General features: G+C 36.2%; 1 protein-coding gene across 1 annotated transcript in view; it reads right to left on the reverse strand.

Annotated features, from left to right (window-relative positions):
* ADGRA1 (adhesion G protein-coupled receptor A1) overlaps window positions 1–14662 on the reverse strand; it is a 285341-nt gene that overhangs the window by 50803 nt on the left and 219876 nt on the right. The window contains exons 13-14 of the mRNA XM_087767270.1: window positions 2214–2421; window positions 1065–1273 (exon numbers count right to left, since the gene is read on the reverse strand). Coding sequence (XP_087623396.1) covers window positions 1065–1273; window positions 2214–2421 — 417 coding nt within the window. The remainder of the gene's footprint in view (window positions 1–1064; window positions 1274–2213; window positions 2422–14662) is intronic.

The raw sequence follows: 14662 nt of genomic DNA on the forward strand, positions 1-14662 counted from the left end.
GCCTTGTGCTATGATTGGCTGCCATCTGGGCTCCATCTGACAGCAGCAGATTGGTATTCTCTGCACACGTCCTCGCAATTCCTGTCGCCTATGTTTGCTGTCCCTTACACATACACACAATACATTATTTACTCAACTATAAACATTTCTGTAATGTACACAAGCAGCATCTACAGTACAATCATGCACCAGCATCAGGATCAATCTGGTATTAATAGTACACATCTGGCTAATCTTTTTACAAGTGGTTTATAAAAAATATTTTTAACGGTGCAAACATTTTCTCACCTATATACATTAGAAACGTCTAATTTTTTGTTTGCTTTCCTTTATTCCCTGAACAATAACAGGTCATTATTACATGCATAATATTTTTCCTTTCATGAAGGTAACTTTCTGTTAAGCAGGATAGTTAAATAACTGCAATGGGAACTGTAAGTGTGACTGAGAACAGACCAAAGCAGGCTGATGTGTTAGCACTGCACAGAAATATATTTCTTCACGAACAGCAATTTCATGAGAAGGCTATCAGCATTGGTATATGAACTAAAACTCCTACAGGATCAACAAGGACGGCACCGTCCGTACTTAAAAGAGCAGATGATGTTATTCCTCTCCATTTATTAAATGATTCAACATTGCGGTATGCCTGCAACTAATTAGTATGATCAACACAGTGCAGGGCAGGAACAAAAGCAGACCAGCCTCTGAGATGTGCTGATGTAAAAGCACACAGGAGTATACATTTTTAAACCCTGTCCTATAATTTATAACCATTACATACTAATCATTCCTTGATGGAACTTTCATTTGTAAGACTGAATTTGATGTCATTTCTGATTAGGCCTGTCTCTGGATATTAAAACTGACCACCAGGTTTATTCACTTACTAGCAGTTAAATAACTTACTTTCTTTAAGACTGTCTTACACTAAACACTATAGAAAACAGAAGGTCAGTTACTGACAAGTAAGAATGGTACAGATGCACGTAAAAAGAACATATATGTATAGCAAAAGACAGAGAGAGAGAAATATAGATATATTTGCTAAGTCATATACTTACCATTAGCACTGCAAAGTTACTGAAGTGTGTACTCTGAATGGTGGTAATATTGCCTGCAGAACTAATTATGTGGCACCCTTCTCCCCACCAGCCTCCATGTCCATCTAGAAGGTCAAAATCCCAGAAGGCTGCAATGGGGTCTATACCCCGTGCAAAGTGCCTCAACCCTATAGTAAGAGGACTGGTGAGGTTTCCAAAACTGCACCCATCTGCAAAAGCAACAAACTGAATCAGAGAGATGGAGTGGAAAACCCTTTATTGATGAATGTTGTGTAAAGAGATCAGATACACTAAATCATAGGGGGAAAAAAAGCAATAGACATATACTGTTAATGGTCAAAATCAAAGGTAGTGCTCACATTCAGAAAAGTTTGCAATAGTATAAATAAATGTGAACATTTCAGTCCCATAGTGTCCAAATGATCTAATCATCCTTCACAAAGCAGATTTGTTTTTTGTTTCAGATTCTTCAGTTACGACCAGTGTTACACTATTGCCCATGTAACTGCAGAAACGTCTCAGTTTCATGGTATGATTAATAGCTGAGACAATTCTGTACTTTGAAAGTCACATTTAAACATTTAAAAAATGTTAATAGAAATGAGAGCAGTATTCAGTATCAAATAAAATTAGTAAAATTGCCTGGGTGAATAACTAATCAAAATAATGACTCACTAGCACATACAATATATCACACTTAGACAAAAGCCTTTAACAACACCTGTTTTACGTCCATCGTATCAGAAAGTATACTGGTGAGTATTGATACATGCAACAGGGCACTACTCCCACTCCAAAAGCTTTATTTTCATCAGTGTCTAGGATGTTAACATTGCAATTGTCATTGTAAAGAGTAAAACAAGGTTCTTTCCTATAGCACCATGCTTTAAGAAACAAGCATCTGTAACAACACTGTCAACAGACAGTAGTCCAAAATTTGCAATCTAGTCATACAGCAAGTGCATTTCTTTATTTGCAAGATAATTTGAATAAAATCATGCAGATAGGAAGAATTGCAAACATTTGTACTAAAGAAAGAGACTGTTTCCAGCCTCTCAGAACACTGTATACTCTACTCCTCTATTTTCTACATAATCAAGTATACCGTAGCTTTTAGATTAAAGGAAATAACGCATAACAACTCCTCACCTATTTTAGCAAAAACAGCTGGTGTGGCAACCGTCCTACGTTTCCCATCATCTGCAAGATTTGATGAGTTTCCTGTGCTAGGAAAGAGTTTTCCATTCCGAAAAACAATAAACTGTAGCTTGCAAGTGGAGTTATCAACAGATTGCCAGGCTGAAGACTGAGAGAAGACAGACTGTGGCAAATGAACTGAAGCTACTGCTACAGCATTCTGTACAATGAGAAAAAAAAAGAAACATTTAAAATGCAAATCACAACAGGGTTGCTTTCATGATGTTTTAAACTCCTGTACAAGAAATGTATGCTGCCTTCCTTTTCCAACAGACTGGAAGCAACCAAAGAAGCACGAGCTGTAACCATGGGAATAGGATTGGTACAGTGCATATTAAAAGGGAAAACGTTTTGATTGAATGTGAGAGCCTATATGGTCAAGCTCCCTGCTGCAGAGGTGAGAATGGTTCTTACCGTGCCTGCTAGAGGGTCCATCAACACTGCAGATCTGATTTAAAGAGACAACCTCTACCAGGTTTTCCCCTTCACTTAAAACAGAATCAGACAACTCACATTAAAACATTTCTCTGAAAGGATACTTAAAGAGTATAAAAATAATTTTATTAATACAAAAAATTACATTAGCAGAGAACTGCAAGTGCAGTAAACAATACATTTTATGAATACGCTTTTCTTGCTTCATATAAGGAAAATCAGTTAACTCTGGTTTAGTAATGCAGGATTAAAAAAATATTACAAGCACTAATGTAACAGAAGAAAACAAGACAGCCCTAGGAGAAAATGAATGAAGACTGTCAGATCACTATAATGGCTTTGAGTTGTGAGTGTGTTATACACCCTTCTACAAGCAGATAATTCCCTTACAGCAGAGCTATAAAATACACTAAACATTATGTTCTGAGGACTTCACTCATCAAGCACCTTTTTCCTGCCAAAGTAGCAAACTAATCATTAAAGGCTGAGATATTTACAAGAAAAAACAAATGATGAGCAATGGGAAAATAAACAGGGAGCCTGTCCTGAGCCTTGAAGTGAAAAGTGTATGTATTTAAAAACAAACAAACTACAAACTGTTCTAATTTGCATTTCCCCCAAGGGCAAAGTATAGCTTCTGTGCCCATAATTTACATAGATTATCACACAGTTTCCTCATAGCACATGTGCGCTACCTCTTTGAGAAGTAAAACAATAATCTTCACAATCGTGTAAACAAACATGACATTAATATATGTCCATGTGCTGGGAGAAATATACATGTGAGATATAAGGTACAACAGACATCAGCAAACTAAAATGAATATGAGAAGCATCAAGTGACCTTACAACAAATATGGGAGAAAAGCATGAGTAGTCTGTGATGTCATTGGGATGCTTAAATAAACAGATAAAGGCTTCCATACAATTTTCTCTTTATTATCATGTATATTTTGGAAAGGTTTTGCATTTTTAACAATAAAACCGCCAAAAATTCCTTTTTTAAATAAGTATTCAATCTAGGTGATGCCACTTATTAAAAATACTCGGGAAAAACAGAGCAAATAGCAACAGGACATTTCTACATTAGATTTTAAAATTACCATGAAGGTTTTAATTGGAATTAACTGAAATAAACATCAAGCACTCTTCCTTAGATTGTTTCTACTGCTTAATTCGCTAAAGCTGTCATAATTGGCTTTATCTCACGCTTTTGGAAAAGACATATTTTACTCTATGATATCCCAAAGCATCCGTATATGCTGAACCTCTGATGATCCCATTTTGGCCATAAAATTGTTATCAATAAGTATGTACAGAAATTTTTAGAAGTGTCATTTGTCAAACCCCAAATCACTGTTGAGGACTTATTTGGAGATGTACAGAAGTGTAAGAGAAGTTACAGTGTGATTAACTTAATATTTATATTGGATTATTATTATTATTATTCTGTGCTGGAAAAAGCAACAACAATGACACATTAAATTACACTAATTACTTATTATACACAAAAAGAGAAAGCTAGAAGCATCTGAATAAGCTTATGATAATGAAACCAACAGCTAAAGGCACTGGGATAAGCAACAACGTGCTGACTTTACAAAAGCAGTCCTACACAAGCCAGACAAAACAACAGGTTTATAGCACTTTTACTAAGGGGAAATTGTCTAATTCATTGTGGTTCTCTAATTTCTTCTCCATTGGGACTTATTGATACCAATGGGAAAAAGCAGTAGTGTAGACAGAGCTTGGCTGTGAGACTAGGGAGGCGCAGAGAAGAGGCTGCACACATCTGAAGCACAGAGAGCTTGCGTGCAGGTCAAAAGACCAAGGTGATGTCCACCCCTCACCTCCTCCCTGTCTCTGCCCACACAGAGACCCTTCACCACATAGCATAAAAGAAAGAAACCTGATGACGGTGCCCCAAGTCTTACCCACAGACTCACAGCTTCGCCTCACAGGGGCAAAGTCAAACGTAGTGAAGAAAAGCTGTACACAGCCTACAAATGGATTTAGTGTGGACTCCTTGGGCTGACTGAGCAAATCTCACACATGCAGCAACATCAAATTACTTACATGACAAAAAGACACATTTACAGAAAATTATTTCCTCATTAGACTTTAGGAGAGTGTTTTTCCCTATTTGTCTCCTCAAAATGTACCAAGAATATGAATACCCATAACATTAACTATTTAATAATCTCTGCTAAATAATGTCTACAGTCACTTCCTGGGATACAATTTAATTGTAAATACTGCCCTATGTATACCTGTTACTTCAAACAATTTCTTTTGAGTACAGGCAGTCTGGTGGAGCGAAGGGCAAAGGGACAGGCCTGTTCGTTGACTGGACAAATGTACACATAAAGTCAGACTACTCTCTGCACATCAAATATTTACTTTATGTAGAAATTCCTCAGAATTAAACATCAAACTGTCTGCTACAGCAACATGCCTGCCAACAAGCTCCTGTGCTAGGATATTAATGAAAAATGCACACATTGAGAGTGCCCACACATTCACAATGCTGTTTAAAAATATGAATAAATATTTGTGAACAATTTTTACATCTAAGATATGTGAGAATCTTCTTTTCAATAGTATTAGTCATTATTCACAGGAGAGGGATGATCTGAGCACCAGGCAATCCTTGTTATTGTGGTAGAGGATGGATGAAGCCTGACGGGAGGCTCAGTCTTGGATTCTGCTAATCTTATGTGTGGTGATGAAGAAGTCAGTTCCCCACTCTTGCCTCAGTTTCCCTCTCACTTGGTGAAATAAAAATGATGGTATTTCTTTTGCTCTGTAAGGTGCTCCAGAGTCCAGAGACGAAACACAATGTGGGAACAGATTATTACTAAAACCGACAACAGTAACATCAAATTTTGAGTGAATGACTGTGCTTCAGATGTTTCAAAATCCACATAAATCATCTCATTTTTAAACATTTTATTTGGGCACCATATCACCACATCACATAAAAACTGACATTTCCAAGCGTGCTAGTGGCAGCATCTCAGGAAGCTGCTCCACCTCTAAGAGGGCAGAAAGAGCCTGAGAGACAGAACCATCAAGTGTCCTGCATGGGAGCTGCAGCGTTGCAATGACACGTCAGCACTGGCATCTCATATTTTCCTTGAAAAAGCCTAGAGTCTGTGTCAGCAGTTTACTAAGTTAGGATTTAGACATTCTGTGAGTGTTTTCAAAACAGAATGTCAATAATCCCTTCATGACTCCATTTCACTTTTAGTCCTATTAACTGGATTGGACTGGCATTCATTAGAAAAAGGAAATCCTGAATATACTGTAGATTTTTCTAAGGAATATTTTTCTGCTGGAAAATGCCAGTGTTTTAAAATGAAAGCTATCCACAGACATCCACCCCTTTCTGCATCAATATGATAGAAACGGTGCAAATTTCAAAACCTCACAGTTATCTTCCATGTCATCTGCCCAGATATTAAAAAAATCTTCTGTGTGACCTGCAGCCAGGGAAAGAGGGCTTATCAGCTCTAAACCAGCTCTGAGGATTTTCTGGGAGGGCTCCTAGGACTCCTGGGTTCCAAAGAAGTCTTGGAACCCAGGAAACTTTCCAAAAAGCCAAATGAAAGGTTGTTTTGAACACTCTGAATCATAATTTGGAAAGTAGAGTTTTGTAAGTACTTCTGAAGTTTCATTTTGTGTTTCCATTTCAGAGCTAATTTTTTTCTTTATGGAATTTTTCAAATTATCTGAGGAACAGAAACAGCACAAATAAATCCAACTGGATTCCAAAAGTTTTACATTTCAATGGAAAACCTAATTCTAAAGAGGAAATGGTCCTCAGCATATTGAGAGCTATGGACTTTTGACATTTTTGCAGCTCATGCATGTGTGACCCTTATTAAAAACATTTTAAGGGGAAAATGAAAGATTTAAAGTGAAGTTTTTCCCTGGGCAATTTTATTCTGGTCAGCAGTCCGTTCCTTATAATCAATGCTAGCATTTACAAGGAGTTTTTAAGTGTTTAGGGAAGACAGCCTCTTGCCTTAGGTGCCTTTGTGATATGTTGGCCCTTCTACTTTCACAATTCTTTAAAGAGACCTGCTCCCATTTTCAACATTGCTTCCCCATTATCTTGTTCTACTTGTCTAAAATTTAGCATAATATTGAGAGACCATACCCGTTATCAGACAATCATTATCAAGGAAGATACTTGGTAACCACTGTGAAATGACAAATCAAATTTTCAGTAGCTCTTCCTTGTGTATGTCTTGGTACTAGATTAATTTTGAGTTCAAGCACAGTATTTCTGTTTGAGATAAAATATATTTCATAGGAAAGCCTCCAATTCTGAGTTCTCAGAACAGTCACAAGGTATATTTTTCCAGTCGGCAATTTTCTTAACTTAAAAACCAGCATTTTAACAAGAGGCCAGAAGAAAACTGGAGGGGGAAAAAAAAAAAAAAAAAAGAGGAGTAAATGCAATCACCTGAACACCTGGCAGAGAACTGGAAAAGCAGCTCCACCGCTTCCAGACTTTAAAGAATCTGATGAGGTGTTTTATAGATTCAGATGCAAGACGCCATATATTATTAAAGATACAAGGGTGTTGCCAAAATAGGCACAAGCTAGATAAAGTTACAGTAGCAGTAAACAAAAAGTAGAAACCAGGCTCTACAGGTAATAGCCTATATTACTAAATAGTACTGACTGAGTTAACAGTGTAGTCATCATAATAAAATCAAGCAAATAAAGTATTTATACATATACAATAGATTTTATTTAGGCCCTCAAACAAGACAGCCACTCCTTAGAAGCAACTGAAGATTTCACTTTGGAGTTTATGTTAAAGGTTTGGTGGCTAACATAACAAAGAAGTGCAAAATTGTTTTTTCAGCTGTCTCTCCTGGTAGATATTTAAATAACACTTCTTTGGAATTATCTCAGCACAGGATATATGAGATAAGGACAGGCATTTTGCTCAGTACTGTGAGGCTTAGGCAGACTCTACATGAGTACTGATCTCTTTCTCTGGTATGAAAAGTATCAACAATAAACCCCCCAAATTTAGACTGTCTGGGAAAACGCCAAATAAAGGTTCTGTAAAAAGAATGGAAACAATGCCAGTTTGAAGAAATATGGTTACACAAGACACATACTCAATAACAAACAATTTGACAGGTCCTAAAAGAGACAGGATTGATTTTTTTTTAAAAAATGGGAGGATAACAAGCAAGGAAAGTCGGAGATCCCCAGCTATGTTAACTTATCTACATAACCTTGCTCCTGATTTGTCACAGTTTAACTACCCTTTTTAGACTGCCATTCAAACAGAAGTCTGGAAAGGCTCCAGGATGACTAGCAAAGTGAAAAGCAAAATTTATATAGATTCCTAGAGAGAAATGAAGAGGTAATACTTTATTTTCTAAGAAAAGGAAATTGTGTGGAATTATACAAGCAACAACTGATCTGTTAAGCTGATACCACGAGGGAAAAAGAAAAAAAAAATCAAATAAAAAGGTAACACAAAGGCAGACAGGGCAGGTTTACCAAAGGTAAATAATGCCAGACCCACACGATAGTCCTCCTTGACAACTGTTTTTCTAGACAAGGCAATACAATTAATCTAATTTCTTTGGTCTTCAATAAAATATTGGATGCTGTTAGCTAAGACATTGAGAATTAGTAAGAAATAGTGTCAGGTGAATAAGGAACAAGATAAAATTGATAATACAATTATTTACTTTGAAAGGGGAAGACAGGCTGGAGTGAATATATCCAAAGTTTCTACGAAAATCAGTTTGGGGACTTCTAATTTTCATTTGATGACCTTGAAACAAAGAGGAATATCACCTAAGACAATGTTCAAAATCATGTTTTACAGATTCATAATGATTCATAATTCTATTATAAACTGGTGAAACAGACCACTTTGGAAAGCAACAGACAGGAAAAGGACCTGAAAGCACTGGTTGATCACCACATGACTCAGAGCCACTATGATTTAACAATGAAAGACAAATACAGTCCAGAACATACAAGATAATGCATTTTCATTAGACAGGGAAATACTCTGATTTTAAAGGCCTAATCAGAAATATGCTACACAATTTTGACCAGCTGGGCTCAGAAAAAATCAGTCCAGAATAGAATGGGTGTAGAGGATGGTTAATAGGGTCACCATTAGAATGAATAATTTGTTTCACAAGTGCAGAGTAAAAAGAGTTTAGCTTTGTTAGCCTAGCAAAATGAAAGAAGAGGCTGTGCCTGCTGTTCTTAAAAATACTAGAGGAACAGCATCTAGGGAGGGAGAAGACTCATGTGAGCAAATAGCCAGCATGAGCATAAGGACAAATAGGACATTGGTCAAGAGCAAAAATGCAGGGTTAAAAGTATGAAAATGTTTCCTAGCCTTTATAACAGAGAGGACAATAGCTTTCAAAGATTATGGACACACACAAAGAAATTACCTATTCTTTAGAGATTATTTGAAAATTTATGATAGAATTACACAATGCGGTTAGAAAAGTTTTGGTTTAATTCTCTATTTTACAAGAAGTGTCTAAAATTCCTTTTGAGAACTCATGAATTCCTGAATAAAGGAATTCCTGAACTTCCTACTTCCATTTACACCCCCAGTATACAGTTAATAGAGTTCATAAAAATCTCACTAAGAAGAAAAAGAGTTGAAAAAACTATAGTCGTGGTAGATTCAAGTGACTCACATCTGCAATAAAAGAACATTGAGCATGGAAATGATATTAATATTTTTTTTGAGAAACGAGAAAATTCTGCACACATGTAGGAGCTGCAGACAGTCAGCAAACTTGAAAACTGAGCCACTTATTTAATGCAGACATGTATTTTAGAAATCTTAAAATAAATGTCTAAAAATAGAACAATTACACACAGATCTCACACGGAATAGTAAAAAATGAAGACATAGGCATATTTCTATTACTTATCTTCCTACTTTTTGTCCTTAACATTGAAGAGTTCTTTAGCGCTTAAGTTACAAGAGCTCAATTCCCTATACTGCGTGATGGTCAAGACAGCAATACCCATCACAGCTAACTGTTAACCACCGACGCTCAGATAAACATTCCTAATATAGAATCACATAAAAATGGAATCACCCTAATCACTACATGACCATTCCTAAACAAGGATCCCAGATTTACTCTACATGAAATAGAATACAAAATGAAGGTATCCTTCATTTATAGTAGTATCAGTAGTAGCACTAGTGGGTAACCTTGCGGCTCTGAAAAAAGACAAAATACTTTCTCTATGCTGTTGGATCGGCTAGCAATCTCCCATACACTCAGGCTGCACCTATAAGTAAGGCCGTAATACTTAACTCCGATACTGTGGTGACTTGAAAAGTCTTTGAAGCAACTCGAGTATCAGTTGAACAGCTGATTCTGCAAAAGCCTCAGAAATCACAATGAATCTGCCAACAACCTCAAACATTATTGCTCCAGTAGATACAATGTAAAAACAAGGATTAAGGACCACATTTGTAAATGATTTACTGCCGATAATTTGTTAGTATACTTTCCGTGTATTCCAAAATTCCACATCAACAATATCATTTTAAAATTTCAAAGTTTAACCCAACTTTTCACCTTTTATGGTAACGTACCTTTTGCCCAAATGCTGACAACGGAAAAAAAACTGTAAAGCACAACAAAAATCAATAATGAGGGAACAACATTTTATCAACTGCATTTTATATAAGAAACACAACACAATTTTGTTATAATATTAATTATTAGTCTTTATATTTAATCTAGATTAAGTTTTTATTTTAAGGATCTTTTTGGATTTTTCAGACAGTGCTACATGACTGCTTCAATTCAGGGTTCCTTTTGGCAAGTCAAGCAGAGTCTGCAATAGACTTGACATAATGCAGAAAGTTATTTCAGAGAATGCATAAAATTGGTCTTTCTGAGAATGTAAGAGTTCTTAAGGGTTGCTTATGAGTTTTCAACTGGAATTTAAAGGGTTTTTTTGGGGGAAGATTCTTGAAGTCTTAAAGGATTTTGGACACACCCCAAAATTCACCCTGTAACTTTCTGTTGTTTTCCTCTGGACCTACAGAGACTCACTGCAGCTTCATTTTTAAAAAGGATGGCTTCTGGCAGTACGCGCTACAGGAAGACTCAACCCTCTTAAGAGTTTGGTTCACCGGGCCCTTCAGGGATGCATTAGCTCCTAGAAATACTACATTTTCCTCTGAGCAGCCTGGGATGGAGTATTTTTCCTTTTTATTTAGAAGCTCAGTTCATCTTCAGGCATTAAATATGTGAAATCTTTCTGCGAAGATGATAATCATATTTGATTTTATTATTACATTGATGAGACTGTGGTTTTAATTGTTGCAGATGCACTCAGAGGATGGGATGGGCATATGCTAAATTGTTAGAATTTTTAAATATAAAGTCACAGTAAATAATCTCATCAGCTGTCTAGGTGGAACATTCAGCTACATAATTAGAAAACTATCACTGTGGATCTTAGGAAGGGCATATCATTATACAGAATACTTAACTAACCAAATACCTTTTACAGCTCATTGACCACTGAATTCAGTTATACATAACTATTACCAGTGTAGAAGACAGAATCATGTGAATTCTAGCTTCAGTATACTGGCATACACGAGGTTCTTTTGCCATGACCACTTTTAATTTATTTTTTGAACTAGGTGAATTGAGTTAATGTAGGCCTCACAATAGCCTGTCTTTCTGCATGGTCCATAGTTTAGCAATTATCATACATAAGAAACTATTAGGAATGGGAACAAAGAGAATATTTCCCACTACTCAGACATAAAGTGTTAACAGAGATTTTTCTAAAGTTGGAGAAATACAATTTGATTAAAAGAAGAAGGGATACTAGGTGGCTTATATGCATAAGAAAAACCACTCTGTACTAAGCACAGTTCATACACATTTTAATAGAGTGCAGTACATACCATTACAGATTTTATGATTTTTCTAAAGTCTGAGATAATTTGTGTATATCCGTTTATTGAATATGAGTACATAGTGATGCAGCCATTAGGTAATACAGTCAATCAAAATGACTGAATATTGCAACTATTTAATCATACTAGATGATAGGATTTCTATTTTCGCTAATGTAGTATTCATGCTTAGTTAAGGTAAATAAATATAAAAGTTCATTTAGTAACATAAGTGGGAATGTAGTGAAAAAGATTAATTCAGAAATATTTAATAAACTATTTTCATATAATTTTCCTGAGGCAATGTGAGCTTCTACATTGCATAAAATGTACAGAAGTCCAAGTGTTTTTCTGGTGCTGCCTTTTCATAAAGATGACTACAATGAAATGCTGACATTGCTGCTTGATAACTACTGAAACATTGCCCCTGTCTGATAATGGACTAAAGCTGAAGTTGCTGAAAATAATTTTAGCAATTTGGGTCTTTTAGGTAGTGAATTTAAAAGTTCCACACCATGAAATGACTCAATATTCTGCAGATTGTGAATGATTTGGATATTATCCTCAGGAATGATCCCTATTGCCTATAGCCATTAAACAATTCAGACCCAGCATTACTCTTGCAAGCCATAACATGGGCAAGGCACACATTTCTAGAAGTGGATGTGAGATCACTACATTCCTTTGCTTTCCTATATACAGACAGTTAAGTATTTGAAAAAGAAAGGTGGTAAGATCGCCTTTTCTTTAGTTCACGTATGCGCAATCACACCTTCATTCATTCTATTACAAGATACAACTTCACTATCCTCACAAGAGTCAAGAAAATATACCTCCTCAACAGGACGAAATATGATTTCTTCCCTCCTGTTCTCAAACTCAGTTTTCCATTTTGAAAAACTGATCTATTTTGGTCTCCAACTTGCCAAAACAATAATCTGCTTCCTGAATTTCAGTCACTTAGTCGATTTATTTGCTTCTACAGTACAGTCAGAAAGCATGTGTTGTAAGAAGAAATGTAAAAAAAGTGAGTAAAGTGAGTATAGCTACACTGTGAAGAGAGAGGTTCTGTGTCACAGAAGTGTCTTCACATTTGAATTAAAGTACCTATGATCTCCAGACCCCTGAGTTGCATGGTGATAAAGTGGATGCATAACAATGATGGCAAGTGACATTTTAAGAGAATTCTTATAACCGAGATGTTGAGTATGAAGGAGAAGACAGACACTCCACTACTGCTAGTGCCTGTAGTTGTTAGTAGCTGCTGCTCCCCAAAGCTCCCATGCAAAATCACATACCCTGCTCCATAAGTCTTGTACACATTTTCAGGATTCCGATGCACCCAGTGTGGACACAAAAGACAAGATACTGAGCTCAGTATGACAATGAAATGGTAAAGACAGAATTTCACCTTTAAAGTTCAGTTCCAGCCAAATGCCATGCTGAACACCTAGTTAGAGCAAAACCAAACATAAATTTGGTACATATGTTTGTGTGTGAAATAAGAGACCATAGATATTAACGGGATTTATCCAAAGGTACATTTACATGAGCTAATTATCGGCACTAGTGGGTCCAAATTTGTGCCACAGTGGTGATGTGAGCCTTTGTGCCTGTCTTACTTTCTTGACAACTGAACAGAAAAGGAATGGAGGAAAGGAGTCCATCTGGAAAGAAAGTTGGCAATTTGCTAAGAGTAGTACCCTTTTCCAAGCCATTCTATTTTTGGGTTATATATAGAAAATGGATATTGTCTGATGAATAGTATATTCCCCCATTCTTTTTTTAAAGAAACAATACAAGTTGTTCTTCTTGCAAGTAATATATTTGCAGATACGTTTTCACCAACAATCTAAACTAGAGTCATGAGGAAGCTTCGAAAATAAAACGTTGCAGGACGTGTATGCAAGTACATTGTATAGAATCACAGAATCGTTTAGGTTGGAAAAGACCTTTAAGATCATCAAGTCCAACTGTATGTATAGTTCATGTGAAAATCTGTTGTATTGGTCCTTTGGTTCAGCCAGAAAGCATTCAGAGCCAAACAGAACACTTTTACCTCCAGCTGAATCACGTACTCTCATTGTCCTCATCATCGATTACTAATTTATCTGGACAGACTCCTTAGCCCAGAACGCATCTGTTCTAACAAGCGTTTAGGGACAATCTATCTTGATTCATTCCACTAAGTTTTTCTAAGGGATTTGTCACAGAGTTATGTGAACGTCAAAAATATTTGCTAACATTATCCACAGTAAAATCCAATAACAACCACAATGGAAGTGAGTTCAGATTGAACCTTCCATCAGACCATGTCTCCACCAATCTAGTGATCACTGTACACAGTCCTGCTAGTTGAAGAAGGTTGGAAGAAGCCTAACTCTTATTTCTTAACATTTCACAGATGCTAAGAAACCACCTAGGCATGTGTGCAAATTTTGCTTTGTTACTGCAAAAATAATCACTTGACTTAGTCAATGTTAGACATGTCATTTCTAAAAGTTGACTGAATTAAAATCTTAATCCTCTAGTCAAATCAAGTTTTGTAGCTCAGCTGCTGCGAAACAGTGATGACATTCTCCTGATTAAGATTTTAAAATACTAACATACATTATCAGCTCTTGTCATCAGTCATCACTACATGAAAACTCATAGTTTATATTGGGTGAGGATGGTTTTATATTTCTGGGGCAGTATGCACTGTATTACTCTCACTCAAGCGAGCACCTTGAGACTTCTTACATAGGGCATGAACCCAACTGAGGTCGGAATGAGCCCCAGGAGGAGCATCCCCTCATTCCCATTCAGTGACTGTTGAGAATGAAGATTCCTAATATAATATAATAGATTTCTAATATAATATATTCCTTCAAATACTCAGAGAGGTGTTAACCTAGCTAAAGTTAGATGTGATGAAACTTGTATAGTAAACGAAGACCGAGAACTAAGAACTTACATCATTCTTCTCTCCCCATTTCTTACATCAAACAAAAGGGAATAACAATAATCTTAA

This window comes from Nipponia nippon, unplaced genomic scaffold (assembly GCF_047370975.1).
Source record: "Nipponia nippon isolate SJK-2023a ecotype South Korea unplaced genomic scaffold, ASM4737097v1 scaffold_3, whole genome shotgun sequence".
In the NCBI taxonomy this organism is placed as follows: Eukaryota; Metazoa; Chordata; class Aves; order Pelecaniformes; family Threskiornithidae; genus Nipponia; species Nipponia nippon.